The sequence below is a fragment of the Rhipicephalus sanguineus genome, chromosome 2 (assembly GCF_013339695.2).
Source record: "Rhipicephalus sanguineus isolate Rsan-2018 chromosome 2, BIME_Rsan_1.4, whole genome shotgun sequence".
Classification (NCBI taxonomy): domain Eukaryota; kingdom Metazoa; phylum Arthropoda; class Arachnida; order Ixodida; family Ixodidae; genus Rhipicephalus; species Rhipicephalus sanguineus.
In genome coordinates this window covers 85,210,625-85,231,907 of record NC_051177.1, presented here as the reverse complement: position 1 = coordinate 85,231,907, position 21,283 = coordinate 85,210,625, and the positions used below count along the sequence as shown (strand labels likewise).

General features: G+C 48.1%; 1 protein-coding gene across 2 annotated transcripts in view; it reads right to left on the bottom strand.

Moving 5' to 3' along the window:
- The window catches only part of LOC119381711 (major facilitator superfamily domain-containing protein 6), an 85,014-nt gene that overhangs the window by 6,328 nt on the left and 57,403 nt on the right, over window positions 1–21,283 (bottom strand). The window contains exon 4 of one of the 2 annotated variants that reach the window (XM_049412469.1): window positions 2,638–2,787. The exons of the other annotated variant lie outside the window; for it this stretch is intronic. Within the exon in view, the coding sequence (XP_049268426.1) occupies window positions 2,638–2,787 (150 nt within the window). The remainder of the gene's footprint in view (window positions 1–2,637; window positions 2,788–21,283) is intronic. 2 annotated transcript variants of the gene reach the window in all.

Genomic DNA, 21,283 nt, shown 5'->3' with positions numbered 1-21,283 from the left:
TTGGCGATTGTACAGAAAACAAAAATGTATAGCTTTTTCTCCTTTTACTAGGAACATTATCGATGCTGTTTTCGTCATTCGTCTGAAACTCAGAGACACCAAACGCAAACAGTGGAACAGCGCACGAAGCGAGCGCCAGTTATGTAGGCGCGCCACGGCGGGCGTCGAAGAGTCCCTGCCGTGACGTCATCCAGGCCTCCCGCCAGGTGGCGCCATCCCAACTTCTCGGGGCCAATACAGAAAACAACTACAACACTAAGTGCCAGAGAGTAGAAAACGTTGGTCTTCGCTCTAGATACCCATGAAGCACCTAACTAGCTACACACCGAACTTCCCGAAGAAGCACCATAACCATGATTATCAGCATCTTCGGCCAGTTTAATTCCTATTAAGTGAAAGACTTTTCCCTGTGATGTCCCATTACGCTCGTACTGCGTCAGCTCACTGCGATTTATCTCTGCAAACATTTTTTATCGCCCAGCACCGTCTTACACTATGTAGTCTTCGACTTGCGTATCTCCTTTCGGTAACCCCATTATGTTACTTAGCAGAACAGCTATTTACCTGCACGAAGGGTCACATGACCTCGCTCATGACCTGGCTAACTTCAGTTGTTATTAATTAAATACCAATTACGTCCATTTCCTCTCTAATCCCCGCTGCTATTTTCCTACTTGCTAACGTTACACCAGTTTCCGTGCTAGAGTGTCCAGGTCATGTGTCACGACCAATGAAGTCCTGCAACGTGTCGCACTGGTGGCTGGCATATTCATTTCACCTAATAATATTAAATGCTGGGTTCAATGTGCCAAAACCACGATATGATTATGAGAGACGCTGTAGTGGAGGACTCCGAAAATTTTGACGACCTGAGGTTCTTTAACGTCCACCTAAATCTAAGTACACGGGCCTCTAGCATTCTCACCTCCATCGAAGATCCCGCGACCTGCGGGTCAACAGTCGAGCACCTTAACCACTAGACCACAGTGGCGGGTATTCATTTCACCTGTGTCGACGTTTGTTGTAGGATGAAAACATACTAAAATACGCTCTCTTATGGTCCAAGTCAGTGACGTACGTAGGCAGAATTTTTTTTCGGGGGGGGGGGGGGGGGGGGACCTCCTCCTGCTTGATTCGACATTGGGTCCGGGCAGATAAGTGGGGTCGAGTGTCATTTTGTCCTCTGTATCCCATGGGGGAAAAAATTTCGGGGGGGGGAGGGGGGGGGTGGGCGGGCACGGGCCCGGTGTGCCCCCCCCCTCCTGGATACGCCCCTGGTCCAAGTTACCCGTGTGCTTGTAATCGATATGTGAACTGCTTCAAAATCATATTTGGGCAGCGCTACGAAATAATTAAGACAGGATATGGAGCTACTTCGTTTAACCTACTCAAATATGATAGTGCAATATGATAACATTTGTTCAACGAAAATTAAAATCTTTTGATAAGTTCCGATTCATACGTGGTGTCGAATTCACAGAACAGTTCGTGCGCTGTAAACAGCTCGCGAGAATTGACGCCGGCTTACTCGAAAGAGTTGACGAGCGGTTCTCACTGACGGCGAGGTTCGGTAGTTCGGGCTAGTACGCCTACGAAATTCGACGTATATCGTTACCCCCTGGCCACAGACTCCAGGGACAGTAATCACGCCCGACGAGTCTTTCATTTCATTCCCGGAAGAAACCCGTCTCTTGACAAGCCGCAGGTACAAAAATCACGCGGTATGCTTCGCGTCAAAACCAGCGGTTTGTGTTACGCGAAGAATGCGTCTTGCCTATAGCTCCTTAGTGAAACCGATGCATCCGAGAAATGGAAAGAGACTCGAAGTCACGTTCGCTTCCGGCACGTGGGGCGCGAAATGGCGCTTCCTTTCATTTCTCGCGAAACGTAACGCCGACTGCGCATCCATCCCGCTATTTATAAACAAAGTAAGGAAAGACGGCTGTGGCAAGAGCAAAACCTCAAAATTTCTTGAATGCGCTGTCGGAGTGGTTTGGCGCATACATCTCTCTTGTGACAAGTTCTACATACGACAAAACGGCCGATCCATAAACGACCGAGCGCGGAAGTTTAGCCGTCATAAAGAAGGTGCGCACATGCCAACACATTGTAAATTCCGCATGTGTGAACCACGCTTCTCATATATCGAAATTGTAGGCAGAAACGAGAACCCAGCACACAGTGTGTGCGTGTGTGAAATCTCTGCCTCTCTTTTGCCTCCTTATTCCACTCTTCACGAGTAGGGTAGCAAACTGGACGTAGTCAAGTTAACCTCCCTACCTTTCCAATGTTTCCTCTCTCTTAGAGGCCTTCCAAATCAATCAATTTGGTGACAGTTGGATCAGTGACTCGTTTTTAAAGCTGTACACGCCAGAAAGCCATTTGCTAGATGTGGTCGCACGAAATTGAAAATCATTTCTTTTATCTTTGTTTCCACGTACGGCTGCGGTTCTGCGCACGTCTTGGTATGGCGCTGCATATAGCCGAAGGCTAGACGTTCTAATTAAACAGTTAGTAGTGGCAATCATCCTGTCTCCGTTTCGAGCTCCTCGGATTTGGCCTCACATTTTCGAGGTTTGTTTCACTAGCCCCATAAGGGGTAAGAAAAGATTAGACATCGTAATATACTGCACTTACCACGTCTGGCCTCCCTGATGGTGAAGATCATCTCGACCGCAACGTGTAAAGCCAGGAAGATGATACTGTAGATGAAATAGATGTAACAGGTCTGCCGGCCGCCGACCTCGGTGTAGAGTTGGCCAGCAACGAGCGTACCGCTGGCTATTCCTAATTTCAAGGGGGGGAGGGGGAAGAGATGAAAGATGGCATGTAACTTAAGCTCACATTTAATAATATTATCAGTCACTATTCCTTCATCACTAAAACACGCCTACAAGGGCTGCTATATTATTTACGACGGCTGTTTCTTTCTTCTCTGCCGGTATACAATGCCAACAAATATATAGAGCTCGAATATTGAGCAGTGAAAAGAAATGACCATAACTTGCCAACAATTCATCATTCTGACGAGCCTATTGTGTGTAACGACAGAAACTTTAGTTGATTTGTAGAGATTCGTCATAGCAAGAACTTAGGCGCGCTGAACGGGACACAAGTAAAGAAAAACAGGCGTCTCTGTTGTCCGTTTTCCGTCGCTTTTATCTGTACGCCAAACATTTTTCTGTGACGCCGTGGAGTGACATCCGTCGCTAGAACTCACCGAGCCCTTCGAAGGTGCCTCCCAGGATACCCTGCATGGTGGCCTCTGTGCCGGGCTGCGCCGCCGAGCTTGCGTACGAGGTCATGGCGGCGTAGAAGAGGCCGAAGCACAGGCCGTGCGTCACCTCGACGGGCAGCATGGACCAGGGGTCGGTGCCGAAGCTGTACACGGCCAGCCGCAGGCTCAAGCCCGCGATGGACAGGCTGACCGCGTTCCCGTACCCGATGCGCTTGATGATCCAGCCCGAGAAGAAGAGCACGGGCACCTCGCCGCCGAAGCACTGTACCGCCAGGTTGGCGCCCAGCAGAGTGGGCGAGGCGCCCAAGTCCTGGAGGTACCAGAGCCCGTAGCTCCAGACGAAGCCCATGAGGAAGCCCATGTTGAGCACCGAGAAAGTGAAGAGAGCGCGCGTGGGTTCACCAGCACCTCGGTCAGGTCCCTTGAGCAGCTGCTTGGACGTCGCAGAGCGAGGCACGTCCAGGAAGCACAGGCTGGCCAGGTCTAGAACCGGTGAACGCGGCCAGCATGTAAAGCCGGGGCTGTAGTCGATGTAGGGCGAGCCGCCCGTGGCCATTTCGTTCAGGTAGCCGGATGAGCGGCGCCAGCGCGCCCCAGCCGATGGTTCCCCAGAGCCGCTGCTTGCCGTAGTCCTCCTTGCGGTCGCGCAGCATGGCGTACGCCGCGGCGTCGGCGAGCGAGATGCCGACGCCAAACGCAGTGCCGCCTAGCACACGGAAGATGGCGAACAGCCAGAAGGTTGGGCGTGCTCATCGGGTTCGGCTGCGTGGGCCGAATGACAACTCACCGTGCACATCTTGTCGGCGGCCTCCAGGAAGGCCGAGCCGTTCGTGTCGCCGGCGAGCTCGTCCGCGGGCAGTCACCACGCGCCTGGTGGCACATGAGGCTTGCAGTTGAAGGGAAACGCGATGTCTTGCGTTACGCTGCTGCTCTCGTTTGCCGAGTAGCGACAGCGCAGCGGCACCGGCTCGGGACTGTACGGCTGGCAGTCGTCGATGTACGTGTGGGAGAACAGAGGAGCCTGGTGGGTCGTCTGGGAAAGACGCTCTCGGTCGCTGGGACGCCGATATCGACCGTGCTCGGCTTGATGGGCGGCACGAATATGAGCAGGAAGTGGAAGAAAGCTCTCCACGCTGATGGACGGCGATGAGACGACCCTTGAGCTCTGCATCTTGTCCGTGAGCGAGCCCGATGCGAACCGCATGAGAATAGACAGAAACAGCAGGGTCGTGTTGACCAGCCCGGCCAGCGCGGCGGATATGCCCAGCTGCTTGGCCAGCACCGTCGTGAATGGCATCACGCCCACCACCGCTGCGAGGCAAAGGACGGGACCTCTGACATCGCCCACAAGCGAGTACAATGGGGACAACGTACAGCGGGAGACATTTATGACTTGCAAAATACGTTACTATAAAGGTCACGTACCATAACGCTCCCGTAAATGTGGGACGTAAATAATTCGTCATACAGGTCATTTTGTTATAGAGGCGGTCGTTGTCTTGAAAACGACCTTGCAAAATCGTTTTAAGTCTACCCTCTAAAAAACAACCGAGCATTTGAGGAGTATTTCTGCTACGGAACAATAATCCATCGTCTCACAAGCTCGCGTTTCCTTACTCGAAAGCTCGGCTCTCGCCACTTTCCTATCAAGAATGCTATGTCAAGCTAATATCGCGCACGCCGTTCGTGAAGGGGAGCGCCGGGAGCGCGGTGATAACGCAAGGAAAGCACGCTTGGCTGATGATTACTGTCATGGTACAAAAAAAAAACATCATTTTTAATCGCCCTTCATTTTTAGACTAGTTGTGCGGCAGAAATACTCCACAAATACTCAATTTCTTTCTTAGAGTGTAGCGCAAGAGCAAACAAAAGACGCAGTAGGGTGATGGCGAACAAACGGGCTGGTCGACCTCTTAAATTTATTTCAAAATTTTTTTTCTGCCTGATGAGTGGAAAGAAGAGATCGATGTTTTGCCGCCAAAAATTTTTTCACAAGAAAAATAACACAAAGGTGGAGTGGAGCGCTCATCCGCTCTGCTGTTTTGGCCATCGTTATGAATTGCTATATTAAAGATAGGTAGCGAAATTTATTTACCTAAATATATGGTTTTTGCTTCTGACTCAAAAATGGCCTCCTTTGAAGTATCTCAAAATTGCCTCGTAGGAACATGTGCTTCGCATCTTATCTACCAAACTGAAATCTTGAGATATAACTTTTCAGGAGATATGATCTAATTCAAGCCGCAGGTTGACAATTAAAAAAAAATTTTTTTTAATTTCTTAAACTTTGGCACTTATTCTCCTCCACATCAGCTTTCAGTCATTAAAAACATGCATAATGTCGTTGCACTTCGGCCCCTCCAATGAGACCAGGCAAGGATGGGCAATTATCTTGCCCAAATTATCTCCTTGATCTTTTTATTAAAAGGCCAGCAGGTCAAAAAGGTCGCCGGCACTGAAGACGTTAATTTTGGTCCCGGTGCAACGGTGTCGCGTTGCCGGCTCTTCGGGAATATATAGAAGCGCTGCGAACAAAAAAAAACAAAAAACGGCACATTCGAGCGGTGTGCGAACGTCTCGCGTTACAAATACACGTGCAACTTATTTTGCGCCCATTTTTGAGCCACCTCGGCATTGTTTCTACGGCACTGTTCGCGCCTTGCGCAGACGCAAAGTATGCCGAAAGTGTCGAATGTGTTTTGAAGTATTTTATTTGCAACAATCCGAAATTTTTAAAAATTCGTGTCACTCCTTTAAGCTTCTTGTGCTTCGAAAGACTCCACAATAGCCCAGAGCTATACTTTCTCGGCAGGAAGTAGAGTAAGAGCAAAGCACAAGACTTCCGCGCCGAAATCACCGAACGCGCGGCCATGCCTTCTGCTGCCGACATCTAATATAGACAAGCGCATTTGACTCGTCATATTTTGCTTTGCCACTGGAGCGCCACGTTCACCATCGCAACTGATTTCTGTGGCACATTGAACGAGCTTGTCCCTTATAGAGTTTTCAATCTCCGTAGTCAGATGCAACAGAGGGCTTCAAGCTCCAGTATCCTAGAGAGGTGTTGCGTTTAACTCAATCGGTCTGAGGGCCCCTACTGCGCCGTCACTTACAGCGACCTCTGTAGCTCCGCGCTCGTGGCCGCTGCAGTGTCCAAATAATTTCAAAATTAACGTCTTCAGTGCGCGACACCTTTTCCGGCACTGTTGGCCTTTTATATAAAGAAATTCTCTTCTTTTATACACTTGGCGTCGGAATTCCATCCTTGTATTTTTGGAGGGGCGTAACTATTAGCAACGGAATGCAACATTTTCTAATGTGACGATGTGGAGGAGAATAAGTGGACCAGCATTGTCTGTTCACGTGACGTTTGGTAGATAGGCATGAGGAATAAGCTCTCCATTGGATCCAAAATAAAGAAAATCTTGCCATACACATAAAAACTAATAATACCTGGGAAGCAAAAACATATATATTTAGGTAAATAAATTTCAGCTATCTTTATATATTTTGTGAATTCATAACGAAAGTTGGCCCCAGAGCGGATAGCCTCCACTCCACCTCTTCGCTTTGTCAAAAAATTTTGCGGCAAAACAAATCGGATCACTCATCAGCTAAAATATATAAAATTTTGAAATGAATTTGAGAGGTCCGCCATCGTCTGTTCGACTTACATGGAATCACCCAGTTGCATCTTTTTTTTCTGAAGATGACACAAGAAAACACAAATATCCTATCGAGGACTCACCTCCGAAGTAGAGGAACGCATCTTGAGAGGGACTCCGCAGGTTGGGCGACTACTTCACCATGATTTCTCCTTGACTTCGTTTTGTGCTATTTCGACTGCGCAGAAGAGAACAGCGTGGCGCCTTGCGCAACGCAAAGTATGCCGCGAATGTGTTTTGAAGGCGAAACCACACAAAGCGCCACTGAAATCCACCGGATGCCATTTGACTCGGCTCAACGCTTGAACCTTGTTCTAGTACATTCAAGTCCACGTGTTTTATGGAGGAATAAGTGGCGAGGAGCTCTCCATTGGTCCACATACACGATATCAATCGTGAATTGCCCCCTAGTTTGTAGGGTCGCACGCCCGTTCTGACTTGCCTTGGTAATGTGCGCGAAGTCACTTCGTTTTGTGCTATTTCGCTGCGCAAGAAACCGCTCTCCTGATAGGTTCGTTATTGTTTACTTTCCACGTGTTTTAAGGAATAAGTGGCGAGGAGGAGATCGGAGGAAGGGTGGTCGAGCAAGAAGAAACCGCTTCTCGTCTTTGAGGGGCCCTTTAAAGCATGATCTTTAACAAACGACGTCTTGAAGCAGAACATTTCACCTTTTTTTCACGCCTATGCTCAGTAACGTGAAACACACGATCTCTGAGACGCTATATACGCCCCCATGCATTCATATGTGGCCCGGCTGCCTTAGCCGGGAATACGAGCCCGCGCTCTCGTGTTTCGCCGCGCGAAGTCTCTGCCGCACCAGTACATTATGATGGAAGCCGTACCGGAAGGCTCTGGAGGATTAATTCCAATCACACTTTTTCTGTAACGTACCCTCCAACTTGATTCCGGCCGCTGACCCGAAGGCCGCGGTTTCGATCCTGGCCACGGCGGTCGCATTTCGATCGAAGCGGTTTGCTAGAGGTCCGAGTACTGTGCGATGTTAGTGCACGTTAAAGGGCCCCGAAACCACTCCCGAGTTCAAGGACGTGAGAGTTGTTTCTTTTTCGCCTTCACGAACCTTCCTAAAGGTGCTCTCTCCTCCTCGCCACTTATTTCTTCATAAAACACGCGGACGATGACTGCGCTAAGCGTTAAGCCTATCAGGATTTCGCGCTTTTCGGCTAACACGGCGTTACCTTTGCTTGCGCAGTCGAAAACGTACAAGACGAAGTGAAAACAGTTGATCGCGCATGATAATTATGCGAGGCAAGGTAGAACGGGCGTGCGACTGCATGGAAAAGCAGGGTAGGAGACAATCCACTACTGATATTCCTCGTATCTGGACCAACCGAGAGGTTATCTCCTCGTGACGTCACGTGAACAGACCGCTGGCGTCACTAATTGCGCCGAAAAGAGGGAAACGCCAAGGAAAATAACACGTTCATTCTTTGTGTATGCAGAGGTTGTTTAAGGGCCATTTAAAAAGACAAGGTGTGCAAACAGGGACACAAGAGAGTAGTCAAGACACCACAAACGCCGCTAACATCTGAAAAATCGTAAAGCGGCGGAAAAGACGGTAGACACAAAAACTTATTTCCGGAGCCCTCCACTACGGCGATCCTCAATCATATCGTGGTGTCGGCACATAAAACGTAAGATATTAGGGAGAAAGCCTTAGATGCCTGATCAAACGCGAAAATTGACCGTCGGCGGCGTCCCACAGCGTCGGCGTCAACACGAGTGACGCAAAAAAAAAATCATCACGTAATGACGTCACCATATGAATCATGACGTCGCAGACACCAAAACGTTTGACGTCATTATGATGTCACCACGCCGTCACTATGGCGCTACATAACGCGACGTCAAATGATGACGTAACCACGTGACATTGTCGCTTGGTCAAACGTGGGCCCATCACGGAGGCAGTGCAAAACCTGATTAGGTGCAGAAAGCCTGCAATGCCTCCGATCCTGGAGGCAGTGCAAAATCACGTTAGGAGCAGAAATGTATCGGAGGAGTGCGAGGGAGAATCAATACATCGACTGAGAAGGAAAAGAAGATGACTTTCGCCTTCGAGTCGTCTTAGGTGAATGCGTAAGGGACCCTGCGAGTTTTTATCATCAAACTTGATTTCACCACCTCGTGTGACCAGCAGTAGATAACCAAACATTTTAGAAAAGTCGCACACCCTCTCGCAGTATACGCCATAGCCACCGGCGACCACGGCGGCGACGTTTAAATGGGGAATTAAATCGATGCCGCCTGCATGTCACCAACGGCAGCGTGGAGGGAATCGCAGCTGGCGCATATGCGACGCTTTCGCCGCCGATCCTTGGATGGAGGCAACTCGATCCGCCCAACGACTGGAAAGCGACGGGCCGCCAAGCCCACGCAGCTCACGCTGCTCCCGTTACAGCAGCGGCAGCTATCTCGTGTCTCCGAGCCTATCCCGCGCACAGACGTCCTCGAATCGCTATGCTATCTTTATTTTTATTTTTTTTTATTCTTTTGCGAGACTGCGACCACCGGTCATGCTGCTGTTACACAGTTGCCTTTTTGGATAGACCGCACCATGCAGCCGCTAGTGACTGCGTTTCCAATCCCGATGTGTTATCAAGCGGTGAGAGAACACAAGCTCGATGACCATTTCATTCCTTTTTTTTTTACGTGCGTTGTAACATTCTCGCCAGAAGTTTAAGTACGTCGAAGCTTTCTTTTTCTATTTATTCGCGTCAGTTAAGTGCTGGCAACTATTGCGTCGTCGGCTACTCCACATACAACGTTGAAGAGATTGTACTTGGCAATTCAAGTCAGTTTTTTTTTTTTTTGCTGCAGAGTGTGACACCGCATATAGCAGCCCAGTTTGCGCTGTTGAAAAGCTCCATTATGTGGCACCCACGCACAGAAACGCTTCTGTTATCCTGACGTAGCCAGTAGTGTGGGAGGGGGGGGGGGTCAACATTACCCCCCCCCCCCGAAAATTTTTCATTTTGCATGTGTAATATACACGCACACATACGAACACATGCACGAACACACACAAAAAGTAGTTGAACCCCCTTCTCACCGTCGAAAAAAATTCTGGTCACTTCCCTGTTTGCATACATGTATAATGCTCACCACGTATAGTTCTCATTTAGTTCATCGGCAAACAGGCATATCACGACCATATAGATCGCTTGCAGTGACGTCACTGAAACTGACTTATTGAAATGCCAACATGGTGAGGCGCGAAGCATGTAATGTCACGTTAATGTTATGAGTACACTGTATATGCACGTTCTTTCGTTATTCATGTACCGAGGCCGAAAACATTCCAGCGGCGTCGTTATCACATTGACGCAGGTTAACCACAACCTGATTATGCTGCCTTGATGTCGTCATATCCGCCATCTTGGAGTATCAGTGCGTTAAGAACCTGCGTCAATGACGTCACGTACAAGCTGTAAATACGTATAAATTGCGGGGTTGAAAGTCCCGAACCACCAGATTCCGGGAGGATTTTTCTGGCGTTTTATACGTGCCAAAACCCCGATACGATTATGAAGCACGCTGTACCGGGGTACTCCGGATTGATTTCGACCACCTGGGGTTTTTTTATCGTGCACCTAAATCTAAGCGCACGGGTGTTCTTTGCATTTCACCCCCACCGAAATGCGGCCGCCGTGGACTGGAATCGAACCCGCGAACTAAGCAGCGTGACGTTACGTTTTAAGCTACCACGGCGGGTAGATTACGGGAGGCCTTCGGGCTAACATTTATCACTAGTGACTTAAAGGAGTACTGACATCTTTGAGACATCGCAAAAGGGACATTTTTTCTTTTCCTTGGTATGCAGTGCCAACGCCTTCCACACACCGGAGTCTGAGAACACGTATAAAAATATTTTAATTTGACTTTGAAGTTTTCGTCGCTGAGCATCTACAAGCCAGAACCACGGCAATGGACATTATCCCGACGAGTCAACACAGTTCCCCCGAGTTTGCGAGTTCTGCGGCCTGCATGCAGCCTAAATCGCAGAAATCGCTGTCAGCGTCACTGGACGACAATTCACTCATCGTTGTTCTGTGTGCACCACGAGCAGATGACTGATTTGCCGCTAGAACGTCGCGAGTTTCTATATCCCCGTGACGTCACACTGTTATGAAACGTCACCGAGAAGCCGCCCTCTCGATATCGAAACCGAAAGAGTCTTTTTAAGATAGCGGTAATTAGAATATATATACGATGCATTCCCAGGCACCACAATACTCGCTTTAGGTTTCTCGACACCAGTACTTTTATTTAAAGCAACAATCCGAAACTTTTTAAAATTCGTGTCAGTACTCCTTTAAGAACACCCCGATACACACGCGTTCAAGCATTTCGCTTTCGCCGAAAATATTGCCTAACTCATCTGTATAGCGACAAGTCATCCGTCATTCGTACGTGCAAGGCACTTCTAGCACACCTCTACGTGTGCAGGTTTTCTCCGGTTTGGTTGAGATGAACTGACCTTTCAAGGTGTGAAAACTGTCGCGATGTGGCCATTCTGCTGCTCTTGTTTCGCACAGACGTCAGCATTTTTTTTTTTCTGAGCTCCCGTTGGCATTTACTCCGTGCGATAATGCTCCCGAGCACTGAAGTGCGCCCGTCTATTTAAAATCGAAACGCCACGGCATGTAAACAGGGTATGTTAACGGCGAGGGTTCGAATATTTTAACCGCTGGCTTTCCTTCCTTTTTTTTTTTTTGCCATTCCGTTTTTCTGGGTCTGGCTGCAGTAATTTAAAGAAGCTAGCGAGATATGCCATAGCCTCCTCTATACTTTCTATGGATATGCGAATGCGATGATTGTAGCAGCCTCCACTTTCAAAAATATTTATGCTGTAGCAATAGCATGAGTTGCGTGATCAAGCAATTCATAAATAAAATCCCGGGTTTTAAGTTTCAAAACCACGACATGATTATGAGGCACGCCGTAGTGGGGGGCTCCGGAAATTTCGACCATCTGTTGTTCTTTAACGTGAGCTGATATCGTGCAGGATACGCGGGCCTCTCGCATTTCGCCTCCGTCGAAATGCGACCGCCGCGACCGTGATCGAACCCGCCACCTTAGGGTGAGTAGCCGACCACCCACACTGTACCACCGCGGCGGACCACGCGTACTGCTGACGCTGCCCATTAATGCATTTACCCTAAAAAAAAATAAACGGAGTCGACAAACGCGTTAAACAAATTGAATAAGTTTAAGAAATATACGTTTCTTGTTGGGGACAAGTTACACCCGCAAGTGTGCACAATGACTTCAAAATTGTATACTATGCGCCATCAATTAGTTCCACTCGCGGTTTCAAAAGCGCCCTGTTTTGTATGATGAAGTATATTTCCTTTGTCCATGCTGGTCTCGACACTGTGCGGTACACGCGGAAAAGCCGGCACGGTAACCGCACCTGCACGGCAACACACATGTAGTACTGTCGGCCGCAAAAGTTTGCGGGATCTGCAGCGCGTCCCCTTTTTGAGAAATGTAATCAGCAAGTGTCTCAGAAGTGAACACGCGGTCGTCAGTCGCTGACTGACATTTTCTTCCTATAGTGGGCATCGCTACTCCAGTGACACGTCACTAAACATGAAAATTCTTAAATGCCCAACGCTTCCCTCCCTCTCTATCTCCTTCTCACCCCTCAAGTGTGATGGCGCATATCTCGAGAATCACATGATCTTCAGAATTCATGCCAAGCAGGATGACCACCGGTTACCTTGCCTTATCACTGAATGCCCTGTCCATGCCCATTTAACGGAAATTTAAGTGGGCAGATAAGGTCGAGAAGGTTGAGGGGATAACGCGGCCGCAGCAAGCACAAGACCGCGTTAATTGGAGAAAAATTGGAGAGGCCTTCGCCCTGCGGTAGGCGTATAATCAGGCTGGTGATTATGGGCTATCTCATGTGATTACGCACCGATTAGCACGATTTTAATATTTACTGACGTCCGCCGCACCAGAGAGTCTACACGGAAAAATGTCTTTCATTCTTTTTCTCGGAATCGTCGTGTTTAGTTTTACCCAAAACATCTCGTGGGTCCTCGTATATCGGATATGTCGCCACCAGCCTGATAATTTAGTCATTTCAAACGACGCCGACAGTACATGTATCGCATGTAGAGCCGAGATCTGACGTAAATGCTTTAGAGTGTTCTAAACAAACGAAACATAAAAGAAAAATACCCACTCAAAATAAAAAAAAAACATGGCTGATCCCTCCGTCATAGGAATCGGTATAACACGAAAGTGAAACGTGTCTTCACAGAAGTAGTGCTTATTGTGTAGTGATATACGAGAGCTTCTACAATGTGTATTGGTTTTTGGCAGCACCGTTTGACGTGGATGCACCCACGTTGACGCCTAGTGGCACATCTCCATCGCGATGACAAACACCCACAATCATGATTTAACCGTTGTGGTAGCTGACGTAGTTAACATATTCCTGGACACAGCGTATCGTGAATCCCGCGCAAAGATGACATGAACAAATACATAATAAACACTGGTATACCAGTGTTTATCATGTATACTATGTATCCCAGTATACTCAATATGAACTTCAAAGCGTCGTTAATTAAGGAGAGAAACGGCACGGTGTGCACTCCTGAGTAATCGGGTAACCCTAAGCCTGCGCTCATGCATACACTACCACACTGCGCTTCAGCAACACGGGAGGCAGAGGTTGGTAGCTTGAGCCGAGAACGCGCGCAGGCGTTCCACGTCCCGCTGGCCTCTGTCTCGCTCCACCAAGGCAGGACATCCACCCGCCGACATAGTTGCCTTTCTGCAGCGCTTATTGCAGCAGTTGTATCAGTCGGTGCTATCGCACTGGAAGCAGTCGTCGGCGGAGAAACACCGTTGGCGCATGTGAGCTGCACTACTCCAACAACAAGCCGTCACACGCTAACACGAAGCGAAAGGCAAAGAACGTAACTGCGTGTAGAGCTACTACTCCCCAATGCGAGCGCGGCCATTGTTTTTCGCTGGTATCGAGACGCTTTAACCATGGCCTCCGAGAGTGCGGGCCGGCGGATTTCTCGGAGGCCACGCTTTAACTGCGTCGCCGCCGAATGGTTCTCTATCGGCGCTAGTAAGTGTCATGCCGCAATACATCTCTTCACCGCTCACAGACGGCGGCACCGCCCCGCCCCGTCAACAGAGAGCACCGTGTGAGAGAGAATATGTGAGAAATAAGGCGCGTTTGTGGAGTGTCGCGCTGCCTCAATACCTCTGTCACACGGCCACCACCAAACTCCATTTCACTCCGTTCGGCATTTAAATCCCTGATGGAGCATTACGAGAATGGAGTTGTGGCCGTGCTACACGGCTCGGTGCAAGCTTTCGACGGTTGCCGCATGGGGCAGAAACAGCGCTGCTGCGCTGTTTCGCGCGGACTGCTAGAGAACGGACGTGTTTTTCGTGGGCTCCGGAATGACAGCGTCAGATAAGTTTTTTTTTTTTTTTTGCATGATTCGAGCTTGTTTTTTTTAGTTATATGAGTACATAAGCCACTAGATTGAAGGTTAATAGGGCTTACAACTTTGTACTGTTTCCTGTGTGACAGTTGCCTGGGGTTTTTTTTTATTATTATTGTTTGTTCGGACACCACGTGGCTGAAAGGTACACATGTGATTTGCAGTGTAGCGTACTCGCGGAGTTTAGTGATATCATTTGGATTTAAGTGTATTTAATCCGCCGTGTGAACGATCTAGCCATGGTCAAAAAGACCGTAAAGTGTTCAGGGTGCGGAATGGGATGGAAAATAGAGGTTGGTACGGATGAGAAGACAGAGGGAGCTGACGCCAAGTGTAAGCAATGCGAGTTAGAGGCGAAAATGGAAATAATGATGGCTGCCCAGAATGAGCTCATGGTAAGAATCGCCGAGCTGGAAAATGCGTTGGCGACAGAGCGGGAAAAAACGATGGCTATGGGGGAAAGGCTTAAAGGCCAACTCCGGCGATTTTTTGGCCATGTTAAAGTAATGGTGCTTTTATGTTCCTGAGAAGCTCCTGTTACGGGCCCGATAGCAGAAATACTCGGCAAATTGGAGAATAATTTTACATAAGCAAAAAAGCGCAACACCGAAACCGAAACCCAACCGAGTGTACTGTCTACGTATGACGTAGATGTTGTTACGAACGAACCGGAAGTCGCGCAAGGCATGCCGGCCACGCCGGCGCGGAGTATGAAAACTGTGACAGTCGGGACGACCAGCGAAGCGCCGGCCAAACCAACGCTGTCTGTCGCCTTGTGCACAGCAGACGCTCGCTGTAGCGGCCAAAGCGCCGAAGTTAGCGGTGCCCTCGGCTGCGTCACTTCCGCTGCCTTACCATACAGAACGTCACAGACGCAATGTTGCCAATAATTGTGGGAAGCCAGGAGGGCGTTGCAGACAACCTTTAAAATTCATTTGCAAACAATCTGCGCATGTCTCAAGCCTGTAATTTGGCATAAATGATGGAAACGTGCAAGGAACGTACCCAGCGAATTTCATTGAGATCCATCGACCTCGAAAAATCGCCGGAGTTGGCCTTTAAGTCAGCCGAGGAGGGGTTAGCAAAGGTAGCAAGCGACAGAGGGAACAGAGGGGCACCGACCCCTACAGGTGGTAGACGCGAAGGGGGAAACAGGTTTGGAAAAGACAGGTGCAAGGTCACAGGACCTAGCTTCCGCGAAGTAGTTTGTTGGGAAGGGGAGGGGACCAATACAGCAGCAGTGGCACGCGCTAATAACCGAGGCAGTGGCCCAGGTGCGGGAGAGTCCAGCAGAAAAGTCGGAACACGTGATAATCGCCGGGGACTCGAATTTAGTTAGATGCGCAGAAGCAGTCAAAGAAAGGGTAGGGTGGCTAAAAGGGTGAGAGGCGACAAACGAGTTTTAATAGGGAAGTTCCCGGGACATGGGATGGGATCAGTGATGAGACAAGCTAGCGCAAAACTCGCAACTAAGGCTAATGAACGTAACCTCGTGATAATCGGGGAGGTCTAAACGACGTCTTGAATGAAGAATCAGCCGAACTAGCGACCACATTAGCGAAAGGGGTAGATGACATGCGCGCCATTTCCCCTCAGGTGCAGATAGTGGTATGCACAATACCGGAGGTACCGGTGCGTGACGTCAACCTGCAAAGAGCGGTTGTCGACGCAAAACAAATAGATATGGCATATGAGTCGAGAGAGAAAGCGCACGAGGTAGTGGAAATAAACAGAGAGGTGCACAGGTGGGGTTGGTTTTCAAAGAGACGGAATACACTTCGTAGGAGGCTTGGTCATGAGGTGGGTTGGCGACTGCGGGACGCGCAGTAGCTTTTTTGGGGGCACGCGGGCCCTTCGGTGCCCAGGGTAGCTTGGTAATGAGGAAAACAACCAGGGGGACTCTGACAGGCAGTATAGCGAAAAACCAGAGAAAAGGTAAAAGAAGGGAGAAGGCGCGTGTTGCAATTAGTTACATTAACATGCAGGGTGGCAGAAAAAAGGAAAAATGGTTAGAGATTGAGGGACAGTTAAACAAGGAACAGATAGGTGTTTATGCGGTTACAGAAACACACCCTTAGAGACTTGGAAGAGCCACCACATATTGACAATTATATTTGGGAAGGATGTAACAGGATCACATCAGAAAGGAGAGGTGGGGTGTTGGAATGCTAATTCATAGCAGAACAAAATGGGATAGCAGTGAAGCAGACGTGTTCAGAGCACCTTTGGGTTTCGGGCACAGTAGGTAGGAAAGAAAACGTGGCTAGGTGTAGCATACTTGTGGACGGGGAATAACTGCAGAGAAAAGAATCTGGAGATAGTGAAATGCATAAGCACGATATTAAAGAATTTGGTCATGATGCCGAAATAATCCTTCTAGGGGACATGAACGCTCACATTCGTGACCTTGACGGATATTCAGACACCAATGGCAAGTTATTGGTAGATCTCTGCGAGCAACATAGTCTTGAGATAGTTAACGTGGGGCCGAAGTGTGAGGGGCAGATCACGTGGGAAGTCGGAAACAGGCAATCGAGCATTGATTATTGTCTCATGACAGAAGGAATATATGACTAAACTTAGAGAGATGAGAATAGACGAGGAAGGGCATTAACAGCTTGGGTAGTGATCATAAACGCATAATATTACAAATGGGATATAAAACTGAAAATAGAACATAGAATCAAAATTTGGCAGCTTGTATCTAAATGACAAACAAATAACGAATGTAGCCGCAAGAGTCGAAGAAAAAGTAGACGAACTGCCAGGCAAAGACTGGAAGTATAGTGAGCTGCTACATATAATCACAAAAGAAATGGAAAAAGAGAAGAAACTATTTGTTGGAAAGGAAAGAGAAAGCCAAAAGTTGGTGGAACAAAGAAATCCGGGAGGCGATCGAGAAGCGACGTGAGGCATCACGGGAGCACAGACAGGCAAAAAAGAGAAGCGGCCACAGGACGAAGTCAACCAAATATGGGAAATATATTTAGAGCAAAAATCCATCGTGCAGAAATTAGTTCGAGGCAAAAATTAAAGGTGAAAGTGAACGCTGGATGACAGAGATTCGCGAAAAGAAGAAGGCCGCGCCTAGGATATTTTGGAGCCACCTAAAAGCGCTAGGTAGGAAGTCTGTCACAATGCAACAACGTTTGGTAGATGAAGGAGGAAATCAATTGGAAGGGCATGAAGCGCTAGGGTACATCCGAAAGATAACAGCCGATTCGTTTAAAAAGGTCACCCAGGGGATTCCCCCGGTAGGTAATAGTACGCAAAGGAGTGCAACTGACGAAGATGTAGTACTAGAGAATTTCAATTGGAAGAAGGCCGAAGGAAAAATTCCTAAGCGCACTACTCCGGGCTTAGATGGGGTTCCCGTCAGCCTCATTAACGAACTCGGACATAACACTAAAGAAGCACTGCTGAAAGCCGTAGAAAAGTGCTTACAGGAGCGGGAAATACCAGACAGTTGGCGAAAAAGTAGAATGAACTTAATCTATAAAGGCAGGGGAGAAAAGGATAACATTCGCTCGTATAGACCGCTAACCATTACATCGGTGCTATACAGGTTGGCGATGCAGGCAGTAAAATTAAAATAGAAGCGTGGGTAGAACAAAATGATATTTTGGGAGAACTTCAGAATGGATTTCGAATCGACAGGCGGTTAGACGATAATCTGTTTGTTCTTACCCAGTGTATAGAAATATCGAAAATAGAAAACAGGCCCTTATACTAGCTTATCTAGATATCACCGGAGCGTATGACAACGTTAAGCAGGAAATTTTGTGGGATATATTGAAAGAAGTGGGCATAGGGGACGACTGTATACAGCTTTTGAGGGAAATGTACCGAGAAAATACAGTTGTATAGAATGGGAAGGAATAAGTAGCAAGGACAGCGTTGAAATTAGCAAGGGCTGAGACAGGGATGTCCTTTGTCCCCGCTGTTATTCATGCTGTACATGGTGAGGATGGAAAAAGCGCTAGAAGGTAGCAACATTGGATTTAATTTGTCACACAAACAGGTCGGCACGATGGTTGAGCAGAAGCTTCCAGGTCTATTTTATGCTGATGATATTGTCTTATTTGCGGACAGTCAAGATGATATACAGCGACTGGCAGATATATGCGGAAGGGAATGTGAGGCTCTAGGACTAGGATTTAGTGCAACCAAAATGTGGATTGATGGTATTCAATGATCACGAAGACCATGCGGTCTTCATACAGGGCCAAAAAATACCGAGGGTAAGCGAGTACAAGTACCTCGGAGTATGGGTAAATGAGGGGGATAGATATATGGAGGTACAAGAGAAAGCAGCTGGTAGCAAAGGGAAAGAGGAATGCTGCAATTATGAAGCACAGAGCTTTATGGGGATACAATAGGTACGAGGTGCTTCGAGGGCTGTGGAAGGGTGTGATGGTCCCGGGGCTTACATTGGGAACTCAGTGGTGTGCATGAAGTCAGAGGTACAATCAGGATTGGATGTAAATCAAAGGACGGTGGGCCGCCTCGCGTTGGGCGCTCACGGGAAGACGACAATTGAGGCTGTAAAGGGTGATATGGATGGACAGGCTTTGAAGTGAGGAAGCTCAGAGCAAAATGAGATTCGAAGAGAGGCTGAGGAAAATGAAGAAGAGTAGATGGGCAGAGACAAGGTTTTCAGGTATTTGTATAGAAAAAGCGTTGACACGCAGTGGAGAAAGAGAACTAGGAGGCTCACCAGTAAATATACGGCTAGCAGTGCGGGCGATATGGCAACAGGGAGCATTAAGCGGAAGGTCAGGGAGGCGGAGAGGACTTATTGGATGACAGCGATGGAAAAGAAGCCGGCTCTGAGTAACTACCGAAAGGGAAAAAACGAAATAAGGAGGGAAAGGTTTTATGATAATTCAAGGGGAAGCGCTTTACTGTTTGAAGCAAGGTCGGGCTGCCTTAGAACGCGAAGTTATAAAGCGAGATTCAGTAACGAAGACGAACACTGTACATGCTGCGGGGAACTAGGGAAACGATGGAACATGTACTGATTGAATGTGGCGATATTCACCCAGGTATACGTGTGGGCACGAGTCTGCAGGAAGCCTTGGGTTTTAGGGACAACAATGGAAAGCTGAACACGTCCGCGATAGAAATAAGTAAGAGACGGTTAGAGTATTGGTGGCAGAAGAGTAGAGATAAAGTACAAAAATAAATAATGGGGGGGGGGGGGGGGGAATAAGGTCATTCTGCCTTAAGAGGCAGAGAGATAGACCGTGAATTTATAAATATTTTTGGTATAATAAGATAGATTTAATCAATGTAGACAAGGTATTAGGCCAGCATGAAACAAGGAAGTCTTCCTTTTTTCTTCGAGCATGGTGGCAGACATGTCACCGCCCCGTTATAAAGGGGACGCTCATAGCATCCATCCATCCATCCGTCTGTAAAGTCGAAAGAACAGGGAAAAATCTAGGGACCTTAGGTACCAGCGCGCGCTGCCCATGGTTGCCAGGCGTGGCCACGCATGCGCAAGTCGTTTAAGCGGGGCAGGTTCTTCCTCGGGAGTCCGAGCACTAGCTTCGCTGTCGGTTCCAACCTTGCACTAGCGCCAATTTTTAAAAAAACGAACATTGGCAATGAGGCAAAAAACAGTCAAAAAAGACGCCGGACAAGGGGAAAGTTTTTTGACTGGTTTTTGCCTCAGCGTCATGTACCAACTGACCCAGACTTCGACCTTAGAATATTGGCAAGAAATGCGCTTTTCCTGCGTGTGTGCAGAAAATGGCGCTTCACAGACGGGCTCTGTTGCAGTAATCAGGCCCAAGGAAAGAAGGGTCGAACTGACAACCCGTGAAAGGCAAACATGGCATCTTTTTTTCGCTGAAACCTGCTTCAGTGATGAACTCGGAGCCATCCAGCACGCGGTTTGCGCTCCTTCAGTTTAGGAGTGAATACGACAGAGTAAGTCGGGAATATTGGGCCTCAAGTCAGCAAGAGAGTATTTTAAATGCGAAGCATTTCTTAGCGAACTTCTGCGACTTTGAGCGTATCTATCTATTATCTATCTAGCCGCCTACGACTTTGTGCTCTCCTGGTCGCTTGGTTAATCGAATGTACAACAAAATTGGTATGGCGTAACATGACTGTATGACGAACATAAATGACAAGTCATAACATGAAAATCTTGACACGCATGTCATGTACAGCATGACTTACGTGTCACGCTCATGGTGCGCTGGCGGCCGTTTCGCTAGCTTGATCTACCCCGGAATCGGTATTGCGCGACGTGACTGTGTGGCGAACATAAAAACACGAGTTTACATGAAAATCATGACACGCATGTCATGTACAGCATGACTTACGTGTCACGCTCGTGGGGCGCTGGTGGCTGTTTCGCTAGCTTGATCTATCCCAAAATTGGTATTGTGAGAGTGACTGTGTGACGAACATAAAAACACGAGTTAACATGAAAATCATGACACGCATGTCATGTACAGCATGACTTACGTGCCACGGTCAGGGTGCGCTGGCGGCCGTTTTGCTAGCTTGATATACACCAAAATTGGTATCTTGCGACGTGACTGTGTGACAAACATAATTAACACGAGTTAACATGAAAGTCATGACACACATGTCATGTACAGCATGACTTACATGCCACGCTCATGGTGCGCTGGCGGCCGTTTCGCTAGCTTGATTTACCCCGAAGTTGGTACTGCGCGACGTGAGTGTGTGACAAACATAAATAATAGGAGTTAACATGAAAACCATGACACGCATTTTCCTTAGTGATATACAAGACGATATATGCAGCTCTTTGCTGGCTGCTTCGCATTACATCGATTCCCACAATGCGTGGGATCTGCCGGCTTTTTAATTTGGCGTTTTTACGCTGTACTCAACAG